Raw genomic sequence first — 23,914 nt, forward strand, 5'->3', positions numbered from 1 at the left:
GATTATGTAAGATGTTAACAAAAGGATAAGCTGGGTAATAAATATACAGGAACTCAAGATTTTTGCATCTCTTGTAAATCTAAAATTACCTCAAAAAGTTTAAAAAAGAGACCATGTTTAGACCTTTAAGTGAGGTTTTAAAATGTTGGGTTTGGTTCAAGCGTGTTGAATTTGGAAGAAGTACTAGACGGCAATGCTCCATCCTCGTCAATGGGGTTGAACCTTGAGAGAATCACACAACCTCCCGGAACCTGTTTCTCTGCCAAAGGGCCCCCCCCACACTTCTCACCTGCCTCAAAGGTGACTGGAGGGTGCAATGACACAGCTAGTCACAGCTGTCAGGAAATGACAGGCTTGTGCACAATGCAAGCATGACTCCTACATCTTTAGGCCTAAGAGAAAACAGTATCAAGGAGGCATTTTCCAGGGATTAAAAAAAAAAAAAAAAACACTACATACTGAGCAAGGTAATGGTGGAAGGAAAGACCAAGACAAACTATGCTATTCAGCAAAAGGGAGAACTTTTTTTTAAAAAGGGAGAACTCTGCCAGGGTAAAGAGTGGATTGACAGATTAGAAAGTGGGTCCCTGTGTGGACTGTGGGTGATGGCAGCTGTAACTGGGAGAATGCGGGGGAGATCTCATTTGCACATCTGGTGACCTTACGCAGACCAGAACGTGAACCACCAATGAGGAGAGGGTAAGGAAGTGGCATCTTTCCTCACTGCTACCTAAAGTCCAGCGCAGCCAAAGCAGGCTTACCCCACCAAGAGGGAAAACATGCAAGTTCCAGGCACCACGGAGGAACTGGATGCAGACCAAGTTCTGTAACACAGATAGAAACAAGGGAAGGAATCATACCTTCAACGATCCCTATACCAAAAGCTAACAGGCCCTTCATCTTTGAAGAAATCGTTTGGTCTTTAGACTTATTATTACTCCAGAATGAAGGGGATAGAAGCTGCCCATCGATCACCCTGTGTCCACAAAACTAAGCACAAAACCACCAATCAAATGTTTATGCTTTCTCAAACCTAAGCCTTCTATATTGAAAAACAAAACTCAGTTTGCTCTCAACACTAAAGGTGCAAAATTCTTACATTATATTTTCACCTATTACAACGTAGTACAGAGAAAAGAGAAAGCTGGATTCAAGATATGACCTCATTGAAATGTAATGAACACAAATACATTTCCATCTAACAGAAAATAAAATTAAAGAATTTATTAGTAATGTTTTAGATCACTGCATGATAAACTATGTAGTAACTATACAACAGCATGCCGATTACAAAGCTAGTGAACAAATGCTACATTTTTACTTCTACTGAGATTACAGTACTTAAATTTTTCCAATTAACTTTTAAAGAGAAAAAGTAACCATATATGTTACGGAGATTGTAAGTCTCCTAACTTTCTCATACATTTATTAACAATCTATAGAGCTTAAAGATGTCTATAATATACACATAATGTGAAGAGAAAAAGGGGGCTTCCTGTCCCACTCTTAAAAAATTGCAGAGGCATAATATTTTCTCAAGGTCATTTTATTAACAAAAAGTGCAAACTGTTTTGAACAAGAGCAAACCATGAATCACAGCAACCGGCAAGACATCAGACATGGAAAAGGCAACAACGTTCATTAAGTAAAATGTAAGCAGATAAGAGGCCTCTCACATGTAAATGTATGTTCATGCTCTTCCAGTAGGTTCCTCGTCAATGTTCAGTGTCACTTGCACCCACAGGCCGGCGGCTCAAACACAAATGCAGGAGCACAACGGCCCAGAGCGGCAGCGATCCTGGGCTGACCGCAGTGCGCAGGGTAACAGCAACCCTCACACCCCAGTTCCGTGCGAACCACGGCAGGACGCCTAAGATGCTGGAAGTATCGACACTGAGATCAATGTTCAATGAATAAAAATAAGGAGGAGGATTTTTAAATACTTGTACTTTAGAGGCATAACAATGAAATAATTTTAAGTGATCTTACACATGTTCATATAACCAGGAACATGGCCAATCCCCATCAACTCAGTTCATCTAAAATTACATCTGTAAAAGCCACACAACAGAAAGATTATGTGCCACTAATCAGTGTGCCTGCACTTGAGAAAACAAGAGATAAGTTAACTTCGGTCAGTCAACATACTCCAAAGAGGAGATTCAGTCTAGTGTCACTTCAGTTACTCACGAAAAGCATCTACGGGGCAGAATCTACACAAGTAATTTTTCTGTTCACTGATCTGCAGGCACGAATGAAACACACGGTGTTCGACGCCCGCGGCATGAAGGTGGGCCATTGGGCCTGACCGGCATCCAGCCGAAAGCAGACCGGCGCCGGTGCCGAGCACCCTCGAGTGCACGCACGGTCTCTACGGGCGTCTTCTCTAGGGGCAGTTAACTAACTGCCCTTCTGTTGTAGCAGACAAACTGGTTTTTACAAATGTACTATTATTTCATTAAATTAATTAAGGACTAGATGTTTATTCATTACATTACATGGAATTTCCCCCCGCCCCTTGCTTTTCCCATGTACTAATGTCTTATACTACAACTGTGCTCCCCCTCCCGAAAGTTCCAGAATTACTACTTCAGGCAGGTATGATGAAGAAAATGAGACCAGGTCTGATTATCTGACAGATGACAATTTGAGCACCAACTTACAGCACATTTCAGGGTCAAGACAGCTCGCAAGTCAGTTCTCTTGGTGTGAAAATTACCTTCCACTCTTTTCTTCAGTATCGAAGCTGAAATCTTCAGGGCCTATATGTTCGCCATCAGGAAAACTGGAATGTGTATCTAAGATTTAAAAAAATTAAAAAATTAGCAGATTACATTTTCTAAGGACAAGTATTTGCTTCTCCATGTTGTTAAATGATCTTACCAACCATGGTATTTAAGTGATAAAGAACTGCTGGGTTGTAAACAAAGCTGTCTTCAGAGAATTTGCGATCTGGGCCAGGTGTAAGCAAACACAAGGGGAGAAGGGGGAGGAGAAATGTGCAACAGGAAGTGCAAGGCACTGCTTCAGTCTGTCCCCCTGGGGACACTGGGAGCCGCTGGAGAAGGGGACAGGAGATGAGGATGCGCACTCTGAAGACTGTGTAAATCTTCAAGCCAGTTGAACTGCACATGCAAATATCACGGCAAGCACTTATCAGCATTCAAAAACTTGCTAAAATTTGGCTCTTTCTTTTAGAAAGAGGGAAGATGACTAAAAGTGCTTTAGTACTTAAAAATCATCAAATGCTTGGCTCTGTACTGAAAAAGACACTAGGATATCAGGAGAATGTGTAAACTATAAAGTGGACAACTAGCAGACGCCTGACAATGTTGTCACCCCAGGAAATCTTGGGGGGAGCGTGTGGACTGGCCACTATGGCCTCCAGAGAAAATATGAACAACAGGTGAGAGATGCTACCTGGACTCCCCGAGGCAGTCACTGTGCACACAGTACACGCACACACTCAACACTGTGTTGTATACCCAGAACAAAACAAACATGTCCACACTGGGGTTCTCTCCATGAGCTTTTTTTATGAGATGTTTTTGGGAGGAAGAGGGAGTAAAAACTGGTGACTCCACTCTCTGCATAATTTCTAAGAAATCAAAGTTTTTTAAAAAAAGATTTTCATTTATTTACCTTTAGAGAGAGGGGAAGGGAGAAAGAGGGAGCGAAACATTGATCTGTTGTCTCTTGTACACCCCCAGCTGGGGACCCAGCCCACAACCCTGGCCCTACATGTGCCCTGACTGGGAATCGAACCAGCAACCTTTCAGTTGGCAGGCCAGTGCTCAATCCACTGAGCCACAGGAGCCAGAGCTGAAAAAAAAAAAAAAGTGTCTAAAAAAAATGATCTTATTAGCTAGACTAGAAATATCTCTAAGAAGAAAAAAAAACCCTCAAACATCTGAAATCTTTCTAGTGGCTGGCTGACATTTTCCATAAAGGAGCAGAGTAAATACTTCAGCAGGCAAAGAATGGCCTCCGTTGAAAACACTTCTTCGTGTTTGTTTTTACCATTCTTCACAACACAAAAGCCGTTCTCAGAGGTCTCAGAGGTCACGGGCTGTCCTGGAGCAGGGCACCGGCCTCTGCTTCACACATCTAACAGGCAGCGCCCATCCGATGTCTGACCAGCGAATACTACCTACGTTTTTTTCAGTATTCACCACTGAGTTTACCCCATACACACTGTCTCACAAATGACAATAATTACAACAGAGGAAGCAGCAAGAGCAGAAGGAGCAGAAATAAAAGCAAAATAAGCAGCGGCGGCAGCAGAGACGGCTTTATTCACTTCTGTGAAATGACACCACGTGCTGCACCTTCATCTGGGGGCTGTGCCAGGAAAGAGTCGTGAAACCCGCCCAGGCTGGTGTGCTCGTCCTGGTCCTCGTTCTCAGTGTCACATTCTGCGTCACTGTCGCTGCTCATTCCTGCCCGGAAAGAGGAGAGAAAGAACATGTTTCTAACAAGAAGCCATTTCTAAGCAAAGGAAAAAGAAAACCTCCTTATTTACTAAGCAGTGATTCCCACTGAATGCTAATGGAAGACACCAAACAAACTAAACAGGGAAACCGACCCCAAACCTCAGCTCACTGTGGTCAGCAGAGCGACGGCCCTGCTCTCGTCCTCGGAGACGACGGCCGCCCTCCCAAGTCACCTGAAGTTGGCATTTGAAACCAGTCTAAACGCCATTACACTGAGAATATTTTCCCCAAAGTACATGGTTTTTTCTATAGTTAAAGGAAGTAACAGGAACTTTTATAAATACCAGGTGGCTGTACATACAATGGTTTGTAACTTAAAACATATGAACATGTTACATAAATTCAAATACACCTTTACACACATTTATCTGTATATGTGCATATAAAAAATTCCAGTAATTCTAGCAATAAATGAGTTATTATTACATTTAGGCCTCCAATTTCATTTCTGTGTATATCACCTGATTTTTAAAAAGAAAATTCTATAGAAAGTACTATGTTCCAAGAACGCAGTGATCCAAACACCCTGAAAATAGTAGAAAAACTAACTATAGTAGAAAATATAAACTGAAAATACTATGCTAACAAACAGCCACATTTAAAAGAAAGAAAGGGATTCCACAGCTGCCAAAACCCACAGGTAAACCAGTGGGCCCAGCACTGCAGCCGCATCCGGCCAGACAGCAGGCCACGAGGGTCTTTCCCACTCCCCTGCAATAGGAGAACAAGCAATCTTTGAACCCGCCATAGAAAGGGAACGGAAACTGAACTAAAACTCCACTCCATGCATAAAGCCAATACTCCTTTAGAAAGAATGAACTAGAAAAAGTCTGCCTACTGGCATAGAAAGCAAGAAATTTGGTTTATTTCTGCAGGGCTCAGTTCACCTCAGATTTCAAACTAAGGCCTGTGAACCTCATTTAGGTTTGGGACTTGAAGCTGAGGCTCAAATCTCAAGACATTAGCATAAAAATTGGCCAGGAGCGAGTGTTATTTGCCAAAACAAGTGTAAAAATCCTTGGGAAGAGAGGTTCTAGTCCGCTGGAGTGAGCACATTGCACCCAGCCTTTCCCACTGAGTGCAGCTATAAACCTGGACAGAACGCAAGGAGCAGCTGTTCGAAACTCTGAGAAGCAGGCGGGTCCCCAACCCTGGGGCCACAGACCTGCACCACAGTCCATGGCCTGTTCAAAGTGGGGATGTGAGGGAGGCTCAGCTGAGCTCTGCCTCCTGCCCCCCACCCACAAAGGAGGGTCCATGGTGCCAAAATGATTGGGAACTGTTGCTGAAAATTAAATAGAAATAAGCACATTAATGCAGACCAGAATTTGAAGTACCATCAAATTGGCAGATTTAAATAAGACCTGGAGTCTCCCAAAACTGTATTAAAAATGTCTAGGGCACAATCCAAAATTACCTCACCATATGAAGAGCCAGGAAAAGACAATCGACTAACATTAATGCTGAGATGACAGAGACGTTGAGATTACCTAACAAAGAATTCAACGTGGAAAACAAAAGGAGACATTTTTTAAATTACTAAGTACCTTCCAAAAATGAAAGATGGTAATTTTAAAATTAAAATACTAGTAGATGAATTTAGAGCAAGGTGAAAAAGCAGAGTTAAAGACATAAGTGAGAAAATTAGTAACACCACAGAAAAATGCAATGAGAACTGTACAACAGAGGCTAAAGGACAAGGGGACAAAGAGAACGGTTCCAACAGCCACAGAGAGAGCACGAGTAACCAAACAGAGGGACTACATGTTAAGGAAAAAATGGCCGAGAATTTTCCAGAATTAATGAAAAATAAAAAATACTACATATCAATAGTTCTGGGATGTGGGTGTAGCAATATTTAAAGGAAAACTTATAGCATTAAAATGCCTGCATTAGAAAGAAAAGGGTCTCAAATTAATGATCAAAGCATCCACTTTGAGAAACCAGAAAATGGACTTAGGGCGGGTGGCTGGGTGAACTGAAGTGTCATCCCACACACCAGAAGGCTGCAGGGTTGGAGCCCGGTTGGGACGCACATGGGAGATAACCAATTGATGTTTTTCACTCACACTGATGTTTCTATGTTTCTTTCTCTATTTCTGTTCCTCACTAAAATCAATAAACATTGAGGAAGCAAGCACATACAATGGCTAAAGATAGTTTATTCGATAAACTATCGAGGTTTCCAGGTTGGGAAACCTGGACAGATACGTGCAGAAAAATGAAACTAGACAAACTTCTTACGTCAAACACAAAAATTCAAAATGGATCAAAGGCATAAATGTTAGACCTAAAACCATAAAAATCCTAGAAGGAAACACAGGCAGCCAAATCTCGGCCACTGTCCACAGCAATATTTTATCAGACATATCTCCCCAGGCAAAAAAAAAAAAAAAAAAAAAAGACAAAATAAACAAATGGGACTACATTAAACTAAAAAGTTTTTGCAGAGCAAAGGAGACCATCAACAAAATAAAAAGACAACCCACAAAATGGGAGAACATATTCACCAATACATCTGATAAGGGGTTAATATCCAAAATTTATAAATAATATATAAAACTCAACACCAAAAACCCCAAAACAATCTAATTAAAAAATGGGCAAAGGACCTGAGAGGACACAAAGATGGCCAATAGACATATGAAAAGACGCTCAACATCGCTAACCACCAGAGAAATGCAAATTAAAACCACAATGAGATACCACCTCACACCTGTCAGAATGGCCACCATCAATAAATCAACAAACAAGTGCTGGTGAGGACGCGGAGAAAGGGGAACCTTGTGCACTGCTGCTGGGAATGCGGACCGGTGCAGCCACTGCGGAAAGCAGTATGGAGATACCTCAAAAAATTTAATATAGACTTCCAGCCAAGATGAAGACGTAGGTGGAAACACTGTACCTCCTCGCACAACCAAGTTTAAGGACAACAAGAATTTAAAAACAAAAACGCAACAGAAACAAACAGAAAACTGAACTGTACCAAAGTCCCACAACAACGAACCATTTAGCCAGACTGGTAAGAGGGGCGGAGACGGGTCACAGCAGGAAAAAGCAGCCTGACAGACCCAGGCGCGCAGGTGGCGGTCGGCAGATCCCAGGCGTGGGGTGGCAACTGGCAGACCCAGTGAGGGCGCAAGGTGGCTGGCTGACCGCGGTCACACATTCATGCGCAGATAAACCAGGCAAAGGAGTGAGCAGTGAGACAGACCACAACGTAACCCAGGGCCCCAGTGACAGGAATTAAAGCCTGAAAGCACCAACTGGAAAAACTTTCGGGGGCTGAGGTGCTGGGAGAGGCTCTAGGCCTCACAGGAGAATTCACTGGAGAGACCCACAGGGCCCTAGAATGTACACAAGCCCACACACCCATAAACCAGCACCAGAAGGGCCCAATTTGCTTGTGGGAAGCAGTAGAGGGGACCAAAATCTGAGAGAGGAGAACAAAGGCCATTGCCCCTCTCTGACCCTGCCCCCACATACAGCGTCACAACCCAGACACTGAGTTGCCCCACCCTGGCGAACACCTAAGGCTCCGCCCCTCATATGTAACAGGCATGAACAAACCAAAACATTATGGCTCAAGAAGAACAGCTCAAAGCCCCAGAGCCAATACTTCTAAATGACCAAGAGATAGCCAACCTATCAGATGCACAGTTCAAAACACTGGTGATCAGGAGACTCACAGAACTGGTTGATTTTAGCCACAAATTAGATGAAAAAAAATGAAGGCTACACTAAGTGAAATGAAGCAAAATGCACAGGGAACCAATAGTGATGGAAAGGAAACTGGGATTAAAATCAATCAAGTGGACCAAAAGGAAGAAAGAAATAACCAAACAGAAAAGAATGAAGAAACAAGAATTCAAAAAAATGAGGAGAGGCTTAGGAACCTTCAGGACATCTTTAAACGTTCCAACATCCAAATTATAGGGGTACCAGAAGGGGAAGAGGAACAGCCACGAGTAGAAAACTTATTTGAACAAATAATAAAGGAGAACTTCCCAAGTCTGGCAAAGGAAATAGACTTCCAGGAAATCCAGGAAGCTCAGAGAGTCCCAAAGAAGTTGGACCCAAGGAGGAACACACCAAGGCACATCATAATTACATTAGCCAAGATTAAAATGAAGGAAAGAATCCTAGAAGCAGCAAGAGATAAGGGACAGTCACATATAAAAGAGTTCCCATCAGACTGTCAGCTGATTTCTCAAAAGAGACCTTGCAGGCAAGAAGGGTCTGGAAAGAAGTATTCCAAGTCCTACATCCAAGATTGCTCTTTCCAGCAAAGCTTTCATTTAGAATGGAAGGGCAGATAAAGTGCTTCTGAGATAAGGTCAAGTTAAAGGAGTTCATCATCACCAAGCCCTTATTATTTGAAATGTTAAAGAGACTTATCTAAGAAGAAGAAGAAGATAAAAAATGTGAACAGTGAAAGGACAGCACACTCACAGTTATTAACAACCACACCTAAACCAAAAACAAAGAGGACAGCTAGATCAGGAGCAGAACCATAGAAATGGCGATCACGAGGAGAGTTAGCAACAGGGGAGTGGGGGGAGGAGTAGGAGAAGGGGGAGAAGGTACAGAGACTAAGTAGCATAGACGGTAGGTAGAAAACAGACAGGGGGGAAGGAGAGAATAGTATGGAAAATGTAGAAGCTAAAGAACTTGTGACACATGGACATGAACTAAAGGGAGGCAATGAGGGGGAGGGCATGTGTTTGTGGGGAATGAAGGGGAGAAATGGGACAACTGTAATGGCATAATCAATAAAATATATTTTTAAAAAATTAATACGGATCTGCCTTTTGACCCAGCAATCCTACTTCTGGAAACATATCCAAAGGAACCCAAAACACTAATTTGAAAGAACATAAACATCCGTATGTTCATTGCAGAATTACTTACAATCAGCAAGGTATGGAAGCAGCCCCAGCTCTGCCAATAAAGTGGATAAAACAACTAGGGGACATTTATACAGTAGAATTCTACTCAGCTATAAAAAAATCAGAAAATTTTATCCTTTGCAACAATATGGATGGACCTGGAAAACATTATTATGCTAAGTGAAATAAGCCAGTCAGAGAAAGACAAACACCATATGATCCCACTTATTTGGAATCTAATGAACAAACTGATCTAACAAGCAAAAGACAGATTCATAAATGGAGAGCAGATGACAGCTGTGGGGTGGGGTGGAGTTGGAGGTTGGGGGTGGAGGGATTGCTGGGGGGAAGAATATGTGGGGCCAACTGGTAATAGAAAAAATAACAAAGATTAAATTTAAAAAATTAAAAAATTAATACATAAAATCAATAAACATATCCTCAGGAGAAACTAGAAAAAGGAACAAATAAACTCAAAGTAAAAGAACAGAAATAAAATTAGCAGAAAAACAACAGAAAAAGAAATCAATGAGACTAGAAGGTAGTTCTTTGAAAAGATCAGTAAAATTAAAATGCTTTCAAACAGACTAAAAAAAAAAAGAGCAAACAAAATTATCAGCATCAGAAATAAAAGCCGGACATCACTATGGATCCTGCAGACATTAAAAGGATAAGGGACTAGTACAACTTTATGCCCATGAAATCAAGAACAGAGACGAAAATGACAAATCCTTTGATTCAGACACAAGCTACCAAAGCTCATTCAGATAAAAACAGATAATGTGAATGAGTATTTTAACCACTAATAAAAGAGAATGTGTAGGGGCAAAAACACACCTTCCAACAAACAAAAAACTGGCTACAGATGGCCTCACTGGTGAACACTTCCCCTAGTTTTCAAGAAGAGTTTGTGTAGTATTATCCGTCCATTAACTACTTAGAAGGCACAGACATGTGTGGGCATTTCCCAAATCTCTCTCTTTAGCAAAGAAAAGGGAGGGGGGGCTCTAGAGTGCACAGGGAGTGCCACTGTTTGGAGACCAAACCAGCTACTTCCATGAAGTACCACCACCACCTGGTGGCCTTGCGGGGAACTTCTGAAAACACTAACAGTTGAGTTCTTGAAACTGGACACACTAATTTTACTGTTTGGTACTAGTGTGCTGAATTCCTAACAGAGAATAACCTTTACGATTCACAAAAAGGAATCAGAATTCTCTGAGTTTCCCCAAATCTTAACTTATTCTTTAAATACTTACATTTGCCCTGGCTGGTGTGGCTCAGCAGACTGAGTGCTGGCCTGCGAACCAAAGGGTTGCTGATTCGATTCCCAGTCAGAGCACATGCCTGGGTTGTGGGCCAGTCCCCAGTAGGGGGTGTGCGAGAGGCAACCACACATTGATGTTTCTCTCCCTTCCCCTTTTCCTAAAAACAACAAAATCTTTAAAAAAAATAAATTTACAAACTCTTTGTTCATCATATGTCTTTTTAAAAACTGTTTAATTTGTATTGCAGTATTTCTGAGAACTATAGCCTACAGTGAGTATTCCAATGCTGGAAAATGCTGCAAAGATTACTGGGTAGTATTCAAATGATGTAAGATTTAGAACTTTTGGCAAGGTTTATGGTACTACATTGAATCATAGGTCAAAAATGCCAATGTAAGAAATTATTTTGTTTCCCAAACTCCTATTTCTTGTAACACCACTCCCAGGATTCCTACAAAGCATAGCATAAACTCATTAGCATTAGATTTACATAGCAGCAGACAGGGCCATGAGCATACTTGTGAAATGACAACAGCTCTAACCAGGGCTGATCCGATGGTAATTGCTTCTTTCCAAGGCACTCCTGTTGATTGTAACCTTTGACTTCCAGTATCTGCACTTCCGGTTTCTACTTTCAAGTGTGTGCAAGTGAATGCCTTCAAACCAGTCATCTTTCTGTGCTCACTGTTAAGATGAACCCTAATGGGAGAACTAGAGTAACTTCCACTTTTTTGATTTGACTCATTTGTTTCAGGACTCAGGAAATGCTAGGAAGAAAACACCACTGGTCTTTTAGCAAGCCCCAAGATCTGGAAGAGGCCTAGCTTTGTGAATGCAGCAAGAAAGATGAATTAGTCTCTTGACCTCTAGCTTAACAGCTGAGCTACTAGGTCAACAAGGTCTGTACAATCCACTGCCATCAGTAACCGAGAGTGAGCAAGCGCAACAAAAGCTCACCCGCTTTCATTTGTTTGGAATGAGACTACCTGCCATGGAGCAACAGGCTGCAGGCGCCCTGCTGTGCCTGCCGGTACACGGCCATGCCTGCCCACTGCATTAAGTAATGACTGAGGCAAACCAGTGATATTTCACCTACCATAAGAAATTTGAATACTGGACCTTTCTTGATCTCACTAGAAGGTGTCAACAGGTTTTCACATAACTGGCTGTCACTGGTAGTAACTGTAAAGTACCAGTAAACTTAAGATGCTGCAGAGACACCAATGCGGAACATCTTAGAGTAAAATTTTAAATAGGGTATTTCTGTATCAGTCACCTACCACATTTTTTGACCACAGGCTTTACACTCAGTACTGTCCAAAGCTAACTTCTGAGTTATAACTCCCTCATTCAAAGGTGCTCAACTTTCTGAAGCCTGGAAAATACACCAACCATTTGATACGGCAGAGGTTAAGGCCTTACACATTCGTTCCAGGAGACCCCCAATATTGTTCCACATGGCCATGTGAAATAGGGCCAGGGAGGGGACCAAAAGTTTAAACTTTGCCAAGTTTCCTTTTCTTGCCAGTGATTAATGAGATATGAGAGGAAATTAGGAAGTTGCCACGGTTCTCTGAGAATGGTTTTCCTTGTTGATAGGTGGGGACACACAGAACTAACCCTGCCCTACTTCCAGAATGCTGTTCCGACTCCAGGTGAAGTTTGGAACAGCAGTAACTAGCGTGCCGTCCTGAGGGGAGGTAAGTACACTCACTGAGTGACAGAATAAAAGATGTGGAAAAAAACTGAGTTTTTGATGACAATGAGTGGCTAAATTTTCCAACTCTGAAACTGCTCTACCAGAGTTAGGTGAGACTTCTTGTTAATACAAGAAAGTAAAATCTTTCACATTGTTTAAGCTGGCTGATTTGAGGTTTTGTAACATGTTAAAAGCTCTTAATCAGTATTCTAAAAGGAACCGGCAGGGCCAGAGCATCAGCACTTACGTTCCCCTTAGATGGGCAGCCAGTAAGCTTTGCAGCAGCTGTGCCGCACCTTCTCCCTGGGTGGGCGTTTTGGTGTCCATGTCTCAACTGAAAGGGATCAGTGCTACTTAAGTAGGAACTCAGTCGAAGTATCATCTCCAGTTTTAGACACACCTAGAAAGAAACTGGTCTACCCACGGGTGTCCTGTAGGGTGTCAACTGGGTGGGAGTTGGGGGGGGGGGGAAGTGCCAAGCTTTTCAGCATCAGGCCACTGAACAGAATATCAATACCAGTGTATTCCACATGGTCCCAGTTAGAAAGGAAAAGGCTGGTTGATGCCTGTCATGTCTAAGAAAAGTCACATTTTACTGACACTCAAGAACATTTGAGAGACCACTTTAGTAGTCCTAAATTCTCACCTAGTAACACAAACAATTCCTTATTTTAAAGTTTCTTCAGACAGCTTGAGAAAGAGAGTGGGGGGAAGGACTGGTGGACGAAGAGAAAGAGACACACGCCAACCCACAGCGATGTGACACAGAGAATGTTCTCTTAGGTATTCTGCTCAAACAGCGGGCCTTGCCTTCCCTAGGCATGGACACAAGAGAAACCCACTCGACTTCCTACCAGGCTTACCAGTGTGAGAAAGAAAGGTTCTCTGAGCACTGGCTCCTGCTGTTGATCGAGTAACACCCACAGCAGTGAGGAAGGCCGCATCCTCCTCTCACAAACCAATCAGATGCCAAAGGGCACCAGGGCTCCTGTTGTCCACTGTGCGCCTTTCTTCAGCCTCATTAGTTGGTCTCCTGTTCACTGAGACTCCAGTGGAGAACCAACAAATCTGCAAGGGTGTACTTCTGTGGCACTGTTGATTTGCATGTTTACAGCTTTCCTTACTGAGTTTTGGGTGTTTTATAACACAACACTGCTTACACAGGAGAAAATGTGTTACTAACACCACTTAGTAAATATTATTTTCATCATTACACACTTGTTCTCTGAGTTCCCCATACACTCTTCCACAGCCCTCATCATTCTGTATTATAAGGGGCTAGGAACTGGTCTCGCTCACAACTGACCAGTGGTTTCTATTGCTTTCCCTGCCTCCCTCCCACCACCACCAACACACGGTATATACAATGCACCCGAGAGGTACAACTTGGCCCCATCTGTAACTGTGACCCACTCTGACAAGTAATTCTTAAGGAGTGTCACTCCTGGTTGAGAGTCATTCAATTCAACCAGTGGCTCTCATGCCTCCATGGAGACATCTGGCAGTGTCTGAACATTTCTGGTTATTGTAACCTGGAGGCGGCACTACTGGAACTTTGTGGTTAAAAGCGCAGGGCGCAGCTAAACATGCTACAATGTACAGGGCAGCCTCCTACAACAAAGAATCGCCTGGTCCAAAATGTCAGTAGTGCCAAGGTAGGGAAACCCTGAATTAAAGAGTGGGTTCAGAAATTACTTTACCACTGGGGCACCATATGCATTGCCAGCAAATTAGAAGTGCTATTCAAAAATGCTGCATGAATAAAAGGAGCCTGTAATTCTAACACATGCTATAAAAATTTAAGCCACTAAAATTTATGATCCATGTATTCAAATACATGGAAACAAATCCCCACAGGTATTTTCTATAGAGAACAATCATAATATTTTGTTCTTGATGTTTTAACAATCGACACTTCAGTTTAAAAGTCCCTTCCATTTTATCTCTTCTACTGAAATAATGCCGCCTACACAGGAGCACCAGACTAGGAGGGGAGACCAAAATGTTTAATGTTCTCTCACTGAAAAACCCGAAAATGCCACCACACACATGCCTTCTCTCAGGGCACAGCCAGTATGCTGGCACCTGTATGTAGCTTAGAGCTACAATTCTTCAATCACTGCAATTCGAGTAAGTGCAGAGATGGAAGGGAGCAGTTTCACTCAGAAATTTAAAAAAAAATTTCAATGCTGAATATCACTAATAAAGCTGACGTTCTATTTTGCTAACCAAAAAAGGACATAGCAAGGGCAAGATACATTAGCCCTGTTTCAAACACCTTCAAAATTACAAAATTCTTCTATGCTTTTAGATAAAGAATAAGAAACCTGAAAGAACATGGAGAATACTAAAAATTTAACTGAACATGAATCGGCAGAGTTGAAGTTGGTTACTGTAAAGGATTTTTTAAATGGTTAAAGTATGGTATAGTTCTATAAGGGCAAAGCAGTCTGCAAAGATAAAGCAAGACTGACTTTAGACTTCCAGCCAAGATGGAGGCGTAGGTGGAAACACTGTACCTCCTCGCACAACGAAGTTTAAAGACAACAAAGTTTTAGTAACAAAAATGCAACCAAACCACAGAAAATTGAACTGTACAAAAGTCCAACAACAAGGAACCATTCATCCAGACAGGTAAGAGGGGAGGAGTCAGCAGCTGGCAGAGCGGGTGGCGCAGGAAAAGGTGGCTAGGCCGCACAGGTGTGCAGGCGGCTGTCTGACCACGGTCACACATCCACACTCAGATAAACCAGGCAAAGGAGCGAGCAGTGAGACAGACCGCGCAGGCTAGGACCCCAGCGATGGGAATTAGGGCCTAAAAGCACCAACTGGAAAAACTTTTGGGGTCAAGGTGCTGGGAGAAGCTCCCAGGCTCACAGAGAGTTTGTTGGAGAGACCCATGGGGTCCTGGAGGGTGCACAGACCCACACACCTGGGAGCTAGCACCAGTGGGGCCTGAAATCCGAAAGAGAAAACAAATACTATTGCCTCTCTCTGACCCTGCCCCCACATACAGCGTCATAAGCCAGCGACTAGGTCACCCCACCCTGGTGAACACCTAAGGCTCCGCCCCTCATATGTAACAGGCATGAACAGACCAAAACATTATGGCTCAAGAAGAACAGCTCAAAGCCCCAGAGCCAATACTTCTAAATGACCAAGAGATAGCCAGCCTATCAGATGCATAGCTCAAAACACTGGTGATCAGGATGCTCACAGAATTGGTTGATTTTAGTCACAAATTAGAGGAACAAATAAAGGCTACACTAATTGAAATGAAGGGAAATGCAAAGGAAACCAATAGTGATGGAAAGGAAACTGGGAATAAAATCAAGGGAGTGGACCAGAAGGAAGAAAAAAATGACTAAACAGAAAAGAATGAAGAAATAGGAATTCAAAAAAAATGAAGAGACGCTTAGTAACCTCCAGGACATCTTTAAACGCTCCAACATCCAAATTATAGGGGTACCAGAAAGGGAAAAGGAAGAATGACAAGTGGAAAACCTATTTGAACAAATAATAAAGGAGATCTTCCCCAGTCTGGCAAAGAAAATAGACTTCCAGGAAATCCAGGAAGCTCAAAGAGTCCCAAAGAAGTTGGACCCAAGGAGGAACACACCAAGGCACATCATAATTACATTAGCCAAGATTAAAATGAAGGAGAGAATCCTAGAAGCAGCAAGAGATAAGGGACAGTCACCTACAAAGGAGTCCCCATCAGACTGTCAGCTGATTTCTCAAAAGAGACCTTACAGGCAAGAAGGGGCTGGAAAGAAGTATTCCAAATCATGAAATCCAAAGACCTACATCCGAGATTGCTCTATCCAGCAAAGCTTTCATTTAGAATGGAAGGACAGATAAAGTGCCTCTCAGATAAGGTGAAGTTCAAGGAGTTCATCATCACTAAGCCCTTATTATATGAAATGTTAAAGGGGCTTATCTAAGAAAAAGAAGATAAAAAATATGAACAGTGAAAGGACTGCAAACTCACAGTTATTCACAACCACACTTAAAACAAAAGCAAAAGCAAAGTAAGAGGACAGCTAGGTCAGGAGCGGAACCATAGAAATGAAGATTACATGGAGGGTTAGTAACAGGGGAGTGGGAGGAAGAGAAGGGGGGAGAAGGTACAGAGACTAAGTAGCATAGACAGTAGGTAGAAAACAGACAGGGGATGGGTAAGAATAGTATGGGAAATATAAAATCTAAAGAGCTTGTGCACATGAACTTAAACTAAAGGGGGGGAATGGTGGGGGAGGGGTGTGCAGGGTGGAGGGGAATAAAGGGGGGAAATGGGACAACTGTAATGGCATAATCAATAAAATATATTAAAAAGGAAAAAAAACACGTGACTTTAAAAGTGAAGTACTTAACACCTAATACTCTAATTAGTTGTTTTGGGGCATGTCTTTCCCATAAGACTGTGAACATATCTAATTTCATCTTTGCCTATCCAGTAAAAATTCAATGTCTGTCATGTAGGTAGCTTAATATATTTAGTGAATGAGCAGATGAACTACTGCAGATTCTCCTCCTCCTGTAAATGTGTCTTCTAGGAAGACATGTCTTTTATGTAGTCAATTATCCGTTCTGCCTTCCTCTGTGCTTAATGACCTAGAAGATCAGTCAGTGGTACAATGAATGCTGCATTCAGATCAAGGACATCAAATAATGTCTCCATTTTTAGTAAACCAAGAAATCCCCACCACCAACACCAAACAAAAGATTATTCCCACCTCCCACCTAATTATGATTTACCATTTCTTACCTTCCTCAGGAGCAGCTGAAGCTCCTTCAGGCAGTATAGGCTGTAGTTCCCCAGTTTCAGAATTATTTTCCAAGTCAGTTATTTGCATTCCTTCCAAACAACCTCCTTTAACATTAGCCCTCAAAGAAAAAGAAAAAACTTGTTATTTTTGTATGATTAGTCACTGATAATTGTGTTTATATTTTCTTCCCCTGAAACTGAGCATCAGACTAATGTGGTATAGGTCACTGATGTCTAATACTAAATTTCAAGTTTATTTTTTAAAAATTCACTAGAGGACTCACAACAAAGGCTATAAAATGGTAGACTATGTGCCAGTGCCAGCATCTTGGTTGTGATACTATATTAGTTTTGCAAAATGTTATGATTAGAAGAAACTGGGTCAGGAACACAGAATGTCTGCTCTCTTCTTTCCCTCCCTCCCTCCCCTTCCCTACCTTCTCTTCTCTCTTCCTTTACTTCCCTTCCTTCCTTCCTCATTCCCTTTCTCCCTCCCTTTCAAGATTTTTAGAGAGGAGAAGGGACAGAGAAACAGAGGGAGTGAAACACTGACTGACTGCCTGTTGCACGCCCCCAACCCAGGACCTGGCCCGCAACCCAGGGATGTGCCCAGACTGGGAATGAAACCAGTGACCTCCCAGTTTGCAGGACGCCACCCAATCCACTGAGTCACACCAGTCAGGGCTACGCATTTTTTCTTTTAACTGGATGTGAATCTGCAAGTATCTCAACAAAAATCCCCGTTAAAAAATAGAAAACCTAAATAATACAATATGTTCCCACTAATATGGGAAGACTTTTGAGATATATTATTAACAAGGTGCATCTTTTGTATTAAAAAAGCTATATATACTCAGTTGCTTAAATATGCATGAAAACTGAGAAGACACATCACATAAAAAATTAAGAACAATAGGAATGTATGTGGGTAGTGGGTTAGAAAACTAGGCAGATAGAAGAAAATGGGGGAATTTTCACTTAATATTCTTTCTTTTACTTACATCTTCGAACCACTAATTAGTATTTAAAAATTTTGCTTACACTATTTTATTGTACATCAGGCAGTGAAAAAGTAACCCACGCTGGAAAACATCCTCAATCAGGATGCGGGTACAAGTAACTGTAAAATGAGGGTTAGAGCGAGGAGCTGCAGACATTCATGAGGGACTTGACGGTCTAGAAAGAAGTCTATGTTCATGTACGTTTAATCTTTACAACTAAAGGCAAGTACAAATATCTCCATGAAAAATACAATATAAAAGCAAGTGGCAGCTTCAACTTGAAAGGAACATGTATAAAATCAAGCTGAAAAATAGACTGGACAAGATGATGATTGTAACGCCAATGACTGTAACACCTTTTCACTGCTTAGATTTGAGTTAACACAGAAAACTAAACCACCAGCTATTCTTTTAGATTTGGTAATTATCCAGATCTTAAAATTATATAAAATTAAGTACACTTAAGAGATGTTAAGTCTTTCTCTAAATTCAAAGTTCGTTTCAAAGTCTCTGGGTAGAATGATTCCACTGTTTACATTTAGAAATGAATGGAATCTCCATGCCGAGAACAGCTTCAAGCTCCTGAGGCTCAGCCAGTGCACTCAGAGACCACGCCTCCCCCCAGCCACAGAGGGCGGCAGTTGAAGGCCGGGATCCTGGCTTGTGTTCCCTCGGGGCAGATAAAGTTGTTGAATACCACAGATGCTTTGGGGAAATTCCAACTGAGTTTTGAGAACACTTTTATCAGAGGAGAGAAAAAAGACGCGCTAAAAGGAATGTTAAAATAAAATGTCCAGAAGTGCTTTGTTCCATACAAAGTATGTGTGAGAGAGCTAAGATGTAACACAGCCCAGCACACATGTCTTTGAAAAATGTAGCACAAATGAGGGAAAAACAAAGTCCCCCCCACGAACCGCACATAGCAGAGTTCATAAAAGGTTTCACACCATTATCTAACTTCAGTGAAAATGAGCTCTGACATATGGAGACCATTCTGCCTGGCATGGGCCCAGCCCCCAGAAAACAGTTAGTGCAAAGTAACTTCCTAAAAACCATGCTAAACCTTCCAAAGACAAGTGTAACTGGTTCAACCACTTTTGCCTTTTCATTTGCAAATGTCCCTCTTCTGTGATGTGATTGGCAGCACAGGCCCCTTTGTTTTCTGTAAAAGGTAACCACCTAAAGGGAACCTGGGCGTAGTAAACGAGGACCATCACGTAGAGTACTGAGAAACCCAATAAAGGCTGGTCACAGCAAGGGCCAAGGCTTTTGCTCCCCTTGAGAGAGAAGCCATGCTGTCCCTTTTCCTCCACCAGACTCGGCAGTCCGTGCGAATGTCTCATTTCATCCATAATGACTCGGGCACTGCAGGCCGATGTCTGCATCAAACATATTTAAACTAAACTTCTAGTACTATTTCATCCCCATTAGGAAAAACAGGGAGATTTCTGATACTTTTAAAGTTACACTTTAATACAACAAATGAACTTCCTGTCTGCTAAAAAATTAACACAGTGGAAATTTATTTTGTTGACTGTGACACTATTATTCCATTCCATAAACAAAAAAACGTAATTTACCCCAAGGGGACCATTTTCCTCCTTTTCTCCATGGCAGGGAAGCCACTGACGACTGCAACCACAACAGCATCAGAACCCAAAGCCTGACACTGTCGGTCTTCGGGCTTCGGCAGCACATCGCTGACACTGCCGAGCACCAAGGCTCGGGGAGAGCTGTGCCTGCTCCCGGCCTGAGAGCTTCCTGGGGAACCTCCGGACAAAGGAGAGGATAGTCAGAAAATAGGAAAACATGAAGTTCTCTCTCTAGTTTCCACCTTAGAAGATACTGCTATATATACATTTTAAACTGCTAGAAAACTAAAAAATAACTTAAAAACAGATCACACTCTTTTTGATGCCAAGTATTTAAAATTAAGGTATCCAGAATATGCAATCTCTTACTGATTGGTCTATTCTGTTGTGAGATTAAGAAACTTTTGAATCAAGCTTCAGCATTTTTGGTGCCTTTGAAGTTATAAAGCTATATGACAAGATCACTTTCAAACAACAGACATTTACCCATGGAAACTGTATTGCGGACTTGCCAAATTTACCTTCACACAGAGGCTGACAGTCTCCCTTTGACAGGCTGTTTTCCCCGGAGTCCACGGCTCTGCGAAGTGACAGACTGCCGGCCGTACTGGACCGGGCCGCCTTGGGCAAATTACTCTTCTTACTCGTGGCTGCAAGGACATTTAAAAACATTTGTCTTTGTTTGATGAACAGCACAAACTCACTACCTAAGCAGTCAGAGCAAGGTTTCATCTTACCATGTCTGGAATGTCTTCTATCTGTGTCAGAAATATTAAAACAAAACAGAGGATGCTTCCATCCTAACGGGTTATTTGGGGTTTTACTCCAAAAGCATGCCTTCTTTGCTGCTTGTGAAGCAGTCTTAACTTATAAAACTAAAAACTAAAACTAAACTAAAATAAAATAAACCTGTCAGATACAAACTCCAACCTCTGTGCAATTAAACTCAGTATTAACAACAAAAATATAATTCCTAAACATTTGGAAACTGAAATATTACTGGAATGAGAAGAAAATCAATGCTGAATTAGAAATGAACCACAATTATAATACCTCAAGATGTTTGTGGCTAAATCAATAATTAGAAAAAAATGCACAGCCTTAAAATGTTTCATTTACAAGAAACTGATACTAAATGGTCTAACATGCATAGACTCAAGACCCTAGAAAATGAATTGAAACAATTTTGAAAAGCAGAATAGATGCATGAAAAGATAATAAACGCATTCAGCAAGGTAGAAGGATACAAGACCAATGATCATTTTTTTAATACATCAGCAAAGAACAATCTGAGAATGAAATGTAAAAAACACTTTCATTTACAACAGCATTAAATAGAAAACACAGGAAAAATAAGAAATACAAGACATGTACACTGAAAACAACCACACATTGTTGAAAGAAAATAAAGACGGGAAAACACTGCTTTCATTCACTGATTAAAAAACTGAATGTGTTAATATGGTACTACACCCAAACTTGAGCTGAAGATTCAACATAATCCATATAAAACTTCTTTTTCTCAATAGCTGAAATTGACAAATTGATTCTAAAATTCACATGAAAATAGGTAAGATCCAGAATTACCCCCAAACAATCCTGAAAGGAAGAATTGCATTTCTGATTTCAAAACTTGCTGTAAAATGACAATAATCAAGACTGTCTTGTACTGGTGTAAAGACAGAAATACGGATCAACGGAACAGAACTGAGAGTCCAGAAATAAACCCTTACATTTATGGTCAATATTTTTTGATAAGTAGGCCAACCAAGGCAATTCAATGTGCAAAGGATGAAAAGGACAATAACAAGTGTTGTCAAGAACACGGAGACACCGCTGATGGCACTGTAAAATGCGGCAGCTTTGCGCAATGTGGCACTGCCTGAAAAATTAAACACAGCTCTCTTACAGCCCAGCAATCCCGCTCCTAAGCACATATTCAAGAGTAGTAAAAACCTTTGTCCACACAAACACCTATACATGACTGATCAATAACAGCATTATTCAAAATATCCAAAAATTAGAAAAAAATCATAATGTCCATCAATTGATCAGTTAAAAAAGTATAATAAAGAATCACTCAATCATAAAAAGGAACTAACATGAATGACCCTTAAAATTGTTATGCTAAGTGCAAGCCAGACACAAAAGACTTCAATTGTATGACTCCATTTTATATGGAAAAGCGAATTCACACTGACAAAATAAACTAGTAGTTACCAGGAGGCAGGAGTAGGAGAAGGGGAAGGTATGTGCAGAGTAGCTGTCCATGGGCACAGGGCTTTGGGGAAAGGAGTAATGAACACGCCCTGGACTTAGATAACGGTAACTGCCACACAATTTTGTAAATACACTGAGCTGTACACTCAAAAAAAGGGAAAAAATATGCTGTGAAAAAAAAAATGACAAATTTCTCTAATGCAAAGCATAGATAAATCATTAATAAAAAAGGAAAACAAAAGAGATGCATTAACAGAAACAAAGGCAGACATGAACATAATAAAATGATAGAAAACAGACAAAATAAATCTCTTAAAGAAGATGAACAAAATGGACAAGCCTCTGGCAGGTCAAATCAAGAGAGAAAGGAAACACTAATAAGCAACAGAACAAGTGAAAAAGTTAACACACCATATTCTGAGGAAGTTTTTAAAATTTAAGAGAACAGAGTAAGCAGCTTTATATCAACAAATTTAAACATCCAATAAAATAACTAATTCTCTAGGAAAATTATAGAAACTAGTTTAAGAAGCAAAATGAGATCTATAAGCACAAAGAAGTTATAGTTCTTAAAGTACTTAAGTTCTTTCCCTGGTAAGAACTAGGCTGGTAAAGTTCTTAAAGTTCTAACCCTGAAAGAACTACTAAATGATTTTACAAATGAGTTTCACTAAACTTTTAAAGAGCAGATAAGGTTAAATAATTTTGCAGCACAGGAATTCTGTGAGGCTGACATAATACTGGAAATCAAATTAGTTACAAACAGTGTAACAAAACTATAGCATAATTTTACTTATGGCTACATAGCAAAGGATCCTAGGTAAAATATCAGTAAAGTAAATGCACCACTATATATTTTTTAAAAATTACAAGCCAAACCAAATAGGATTCCCTTCACTATTTCAACAATGGTCAACATTAGATAAAAAACAAACAAACAAAAAAAAACGTAATTCTTTATGGTAACAAAGTAATAGGACAAAATAATGTAACAGCTTTGACAGGTAGAAAAAGAGGTAATTTGGTGTAATGGTGAAAGTCACAGGCTCTGAAGTTCAGGTTTGTGACTCTGCCCCACTACCACTGTGCAACTCTGGGAATGTTGTTTAATGTCCTGTGCCTTGGTTTCTTCATCTGTAACTTGGGGATAAAAATAATCTGCCTCGCAGAGTGGTTGTTGGGATTATTCTGCGATGAGTTAACACATACCTCAGAATAGTTAGAATGGTGCTGGACACAGAATAAACTATTTATGCCGTAATTAAGAATAGAAAGATATATCTTAACTTGATTAAAAACTACTCATTGAAACACATAATGCATTTTGAACTGGAGAAAAAACAAAAGGAACTCCTAAACAGGGTTGAAAACATGACAAAAATTCTATTATTGCTATTATTTAACACTGTTCTGAGGTCCTACCTTAAGACAATGCAATATTAAAGTCCAGAAAGGGATGAACAAACTGTGATTATTTGGTGATGATGTATGACTGATTTCTGACAAACCCAGGCGGGGGTGGCAATGGGCAGACCCAGTGAGGCGGTGAGTGGGAAACGGGGCACGGGGCGCAAGGCGGCTGGCTGACCCGTTGCAGATTAACCAGGTGAAACTAGGGAGCGAGACAGACCGCATAACCCAGGGCTGCAGCAGCGAAAAATAAAGCCTCAAAACACTGACTGAAAACACCTGTGGGGGCTGAAGCAGCAGTGGGAGATACTCCCAGCCTCACAGGAGAGTTCGTTGGAGAGATCCACAGGGTTGTAGAACATACGCAAGCCCACCCACCCAGGAATCAGCACCAGAAGGGCTCAGTTTGTTTGTGGAAAGTAGCAGAAGGGACTGAAATCCATGAGAGAGCAGAGCAAGCGCCATTATTCCCTCTGACCCTGCCCCTACATATAGGGTCACAACCCACTGACATGGTTGCCCCACCCTGGTGAACATATAAGGCTCCACCCCTTACTACGTAACAGGTGTGACA

The 23,914-nt window shown here is 41.3% G+C and overlaps 1 protein-coding gene across 4 annotated transcripts in view; it reads right to left on the reverse strand.

Moving 5' to 3' along the window:
• Positions 1-1,528: 1,528 nt before the first annotated feature.
• The window catches only part of TRIM37 (tripartite motif containing 37), a 98,034-nt gene continuing 75,648 nt past the window's right edge, over positions 1,529-23,914 (reverse strand). For 3 of the 4 annotated variants that reach the window (XM_037163737.2, XM_037163738.2, XM_037163739.2), the window contains 5 exons: positions 20,232-20,360; positions 19,699-19,888; positions 17,118-17,236; positions 4,329-4,439; positions 1,529-2,798 (listed from right to left, as the gene is read on the reverse strand). In XM_037163737.2, coding sequence (XP_037019632.2) covers positions 2,716-2,798; positions 4,329-4,439; positions 17,118-17,236; positions 19,699-19,888; positions 20,232-20,360 — 632 coding nt within the window. In that variant the 3' untranslated portion in view covers positions 1,529-2,715. The remainder of the gene's footprint in view (positions 2,799-4,328; positions 4,440-17,117; positions 17,237-19,698; positions 19,889-20,231; positions 20,361-23,914) is intronic. The other variant, XM_053657233.1, reaches the window with a different exon arrangement.

The sequence above is a fragment of the Artibeus jamaicensis genome, unplaced genomic scaffold (assembly GCF_021234435.1).
Source record: "Artibeus jamaicensis isolate MK-2021 breed Jamaican fruit bat unplaced genomic scaffold, CSHL_Jam_final contig_1998, whole genome shotgun sequence".
NCBI classification, from domain to species: domain Eukaryota; kingdom Metazoa; phylum Chordata; class Mammalia; order Chiroptera; family Phyllostomidae; genus Artibeus; species Artibeus jamaicensis.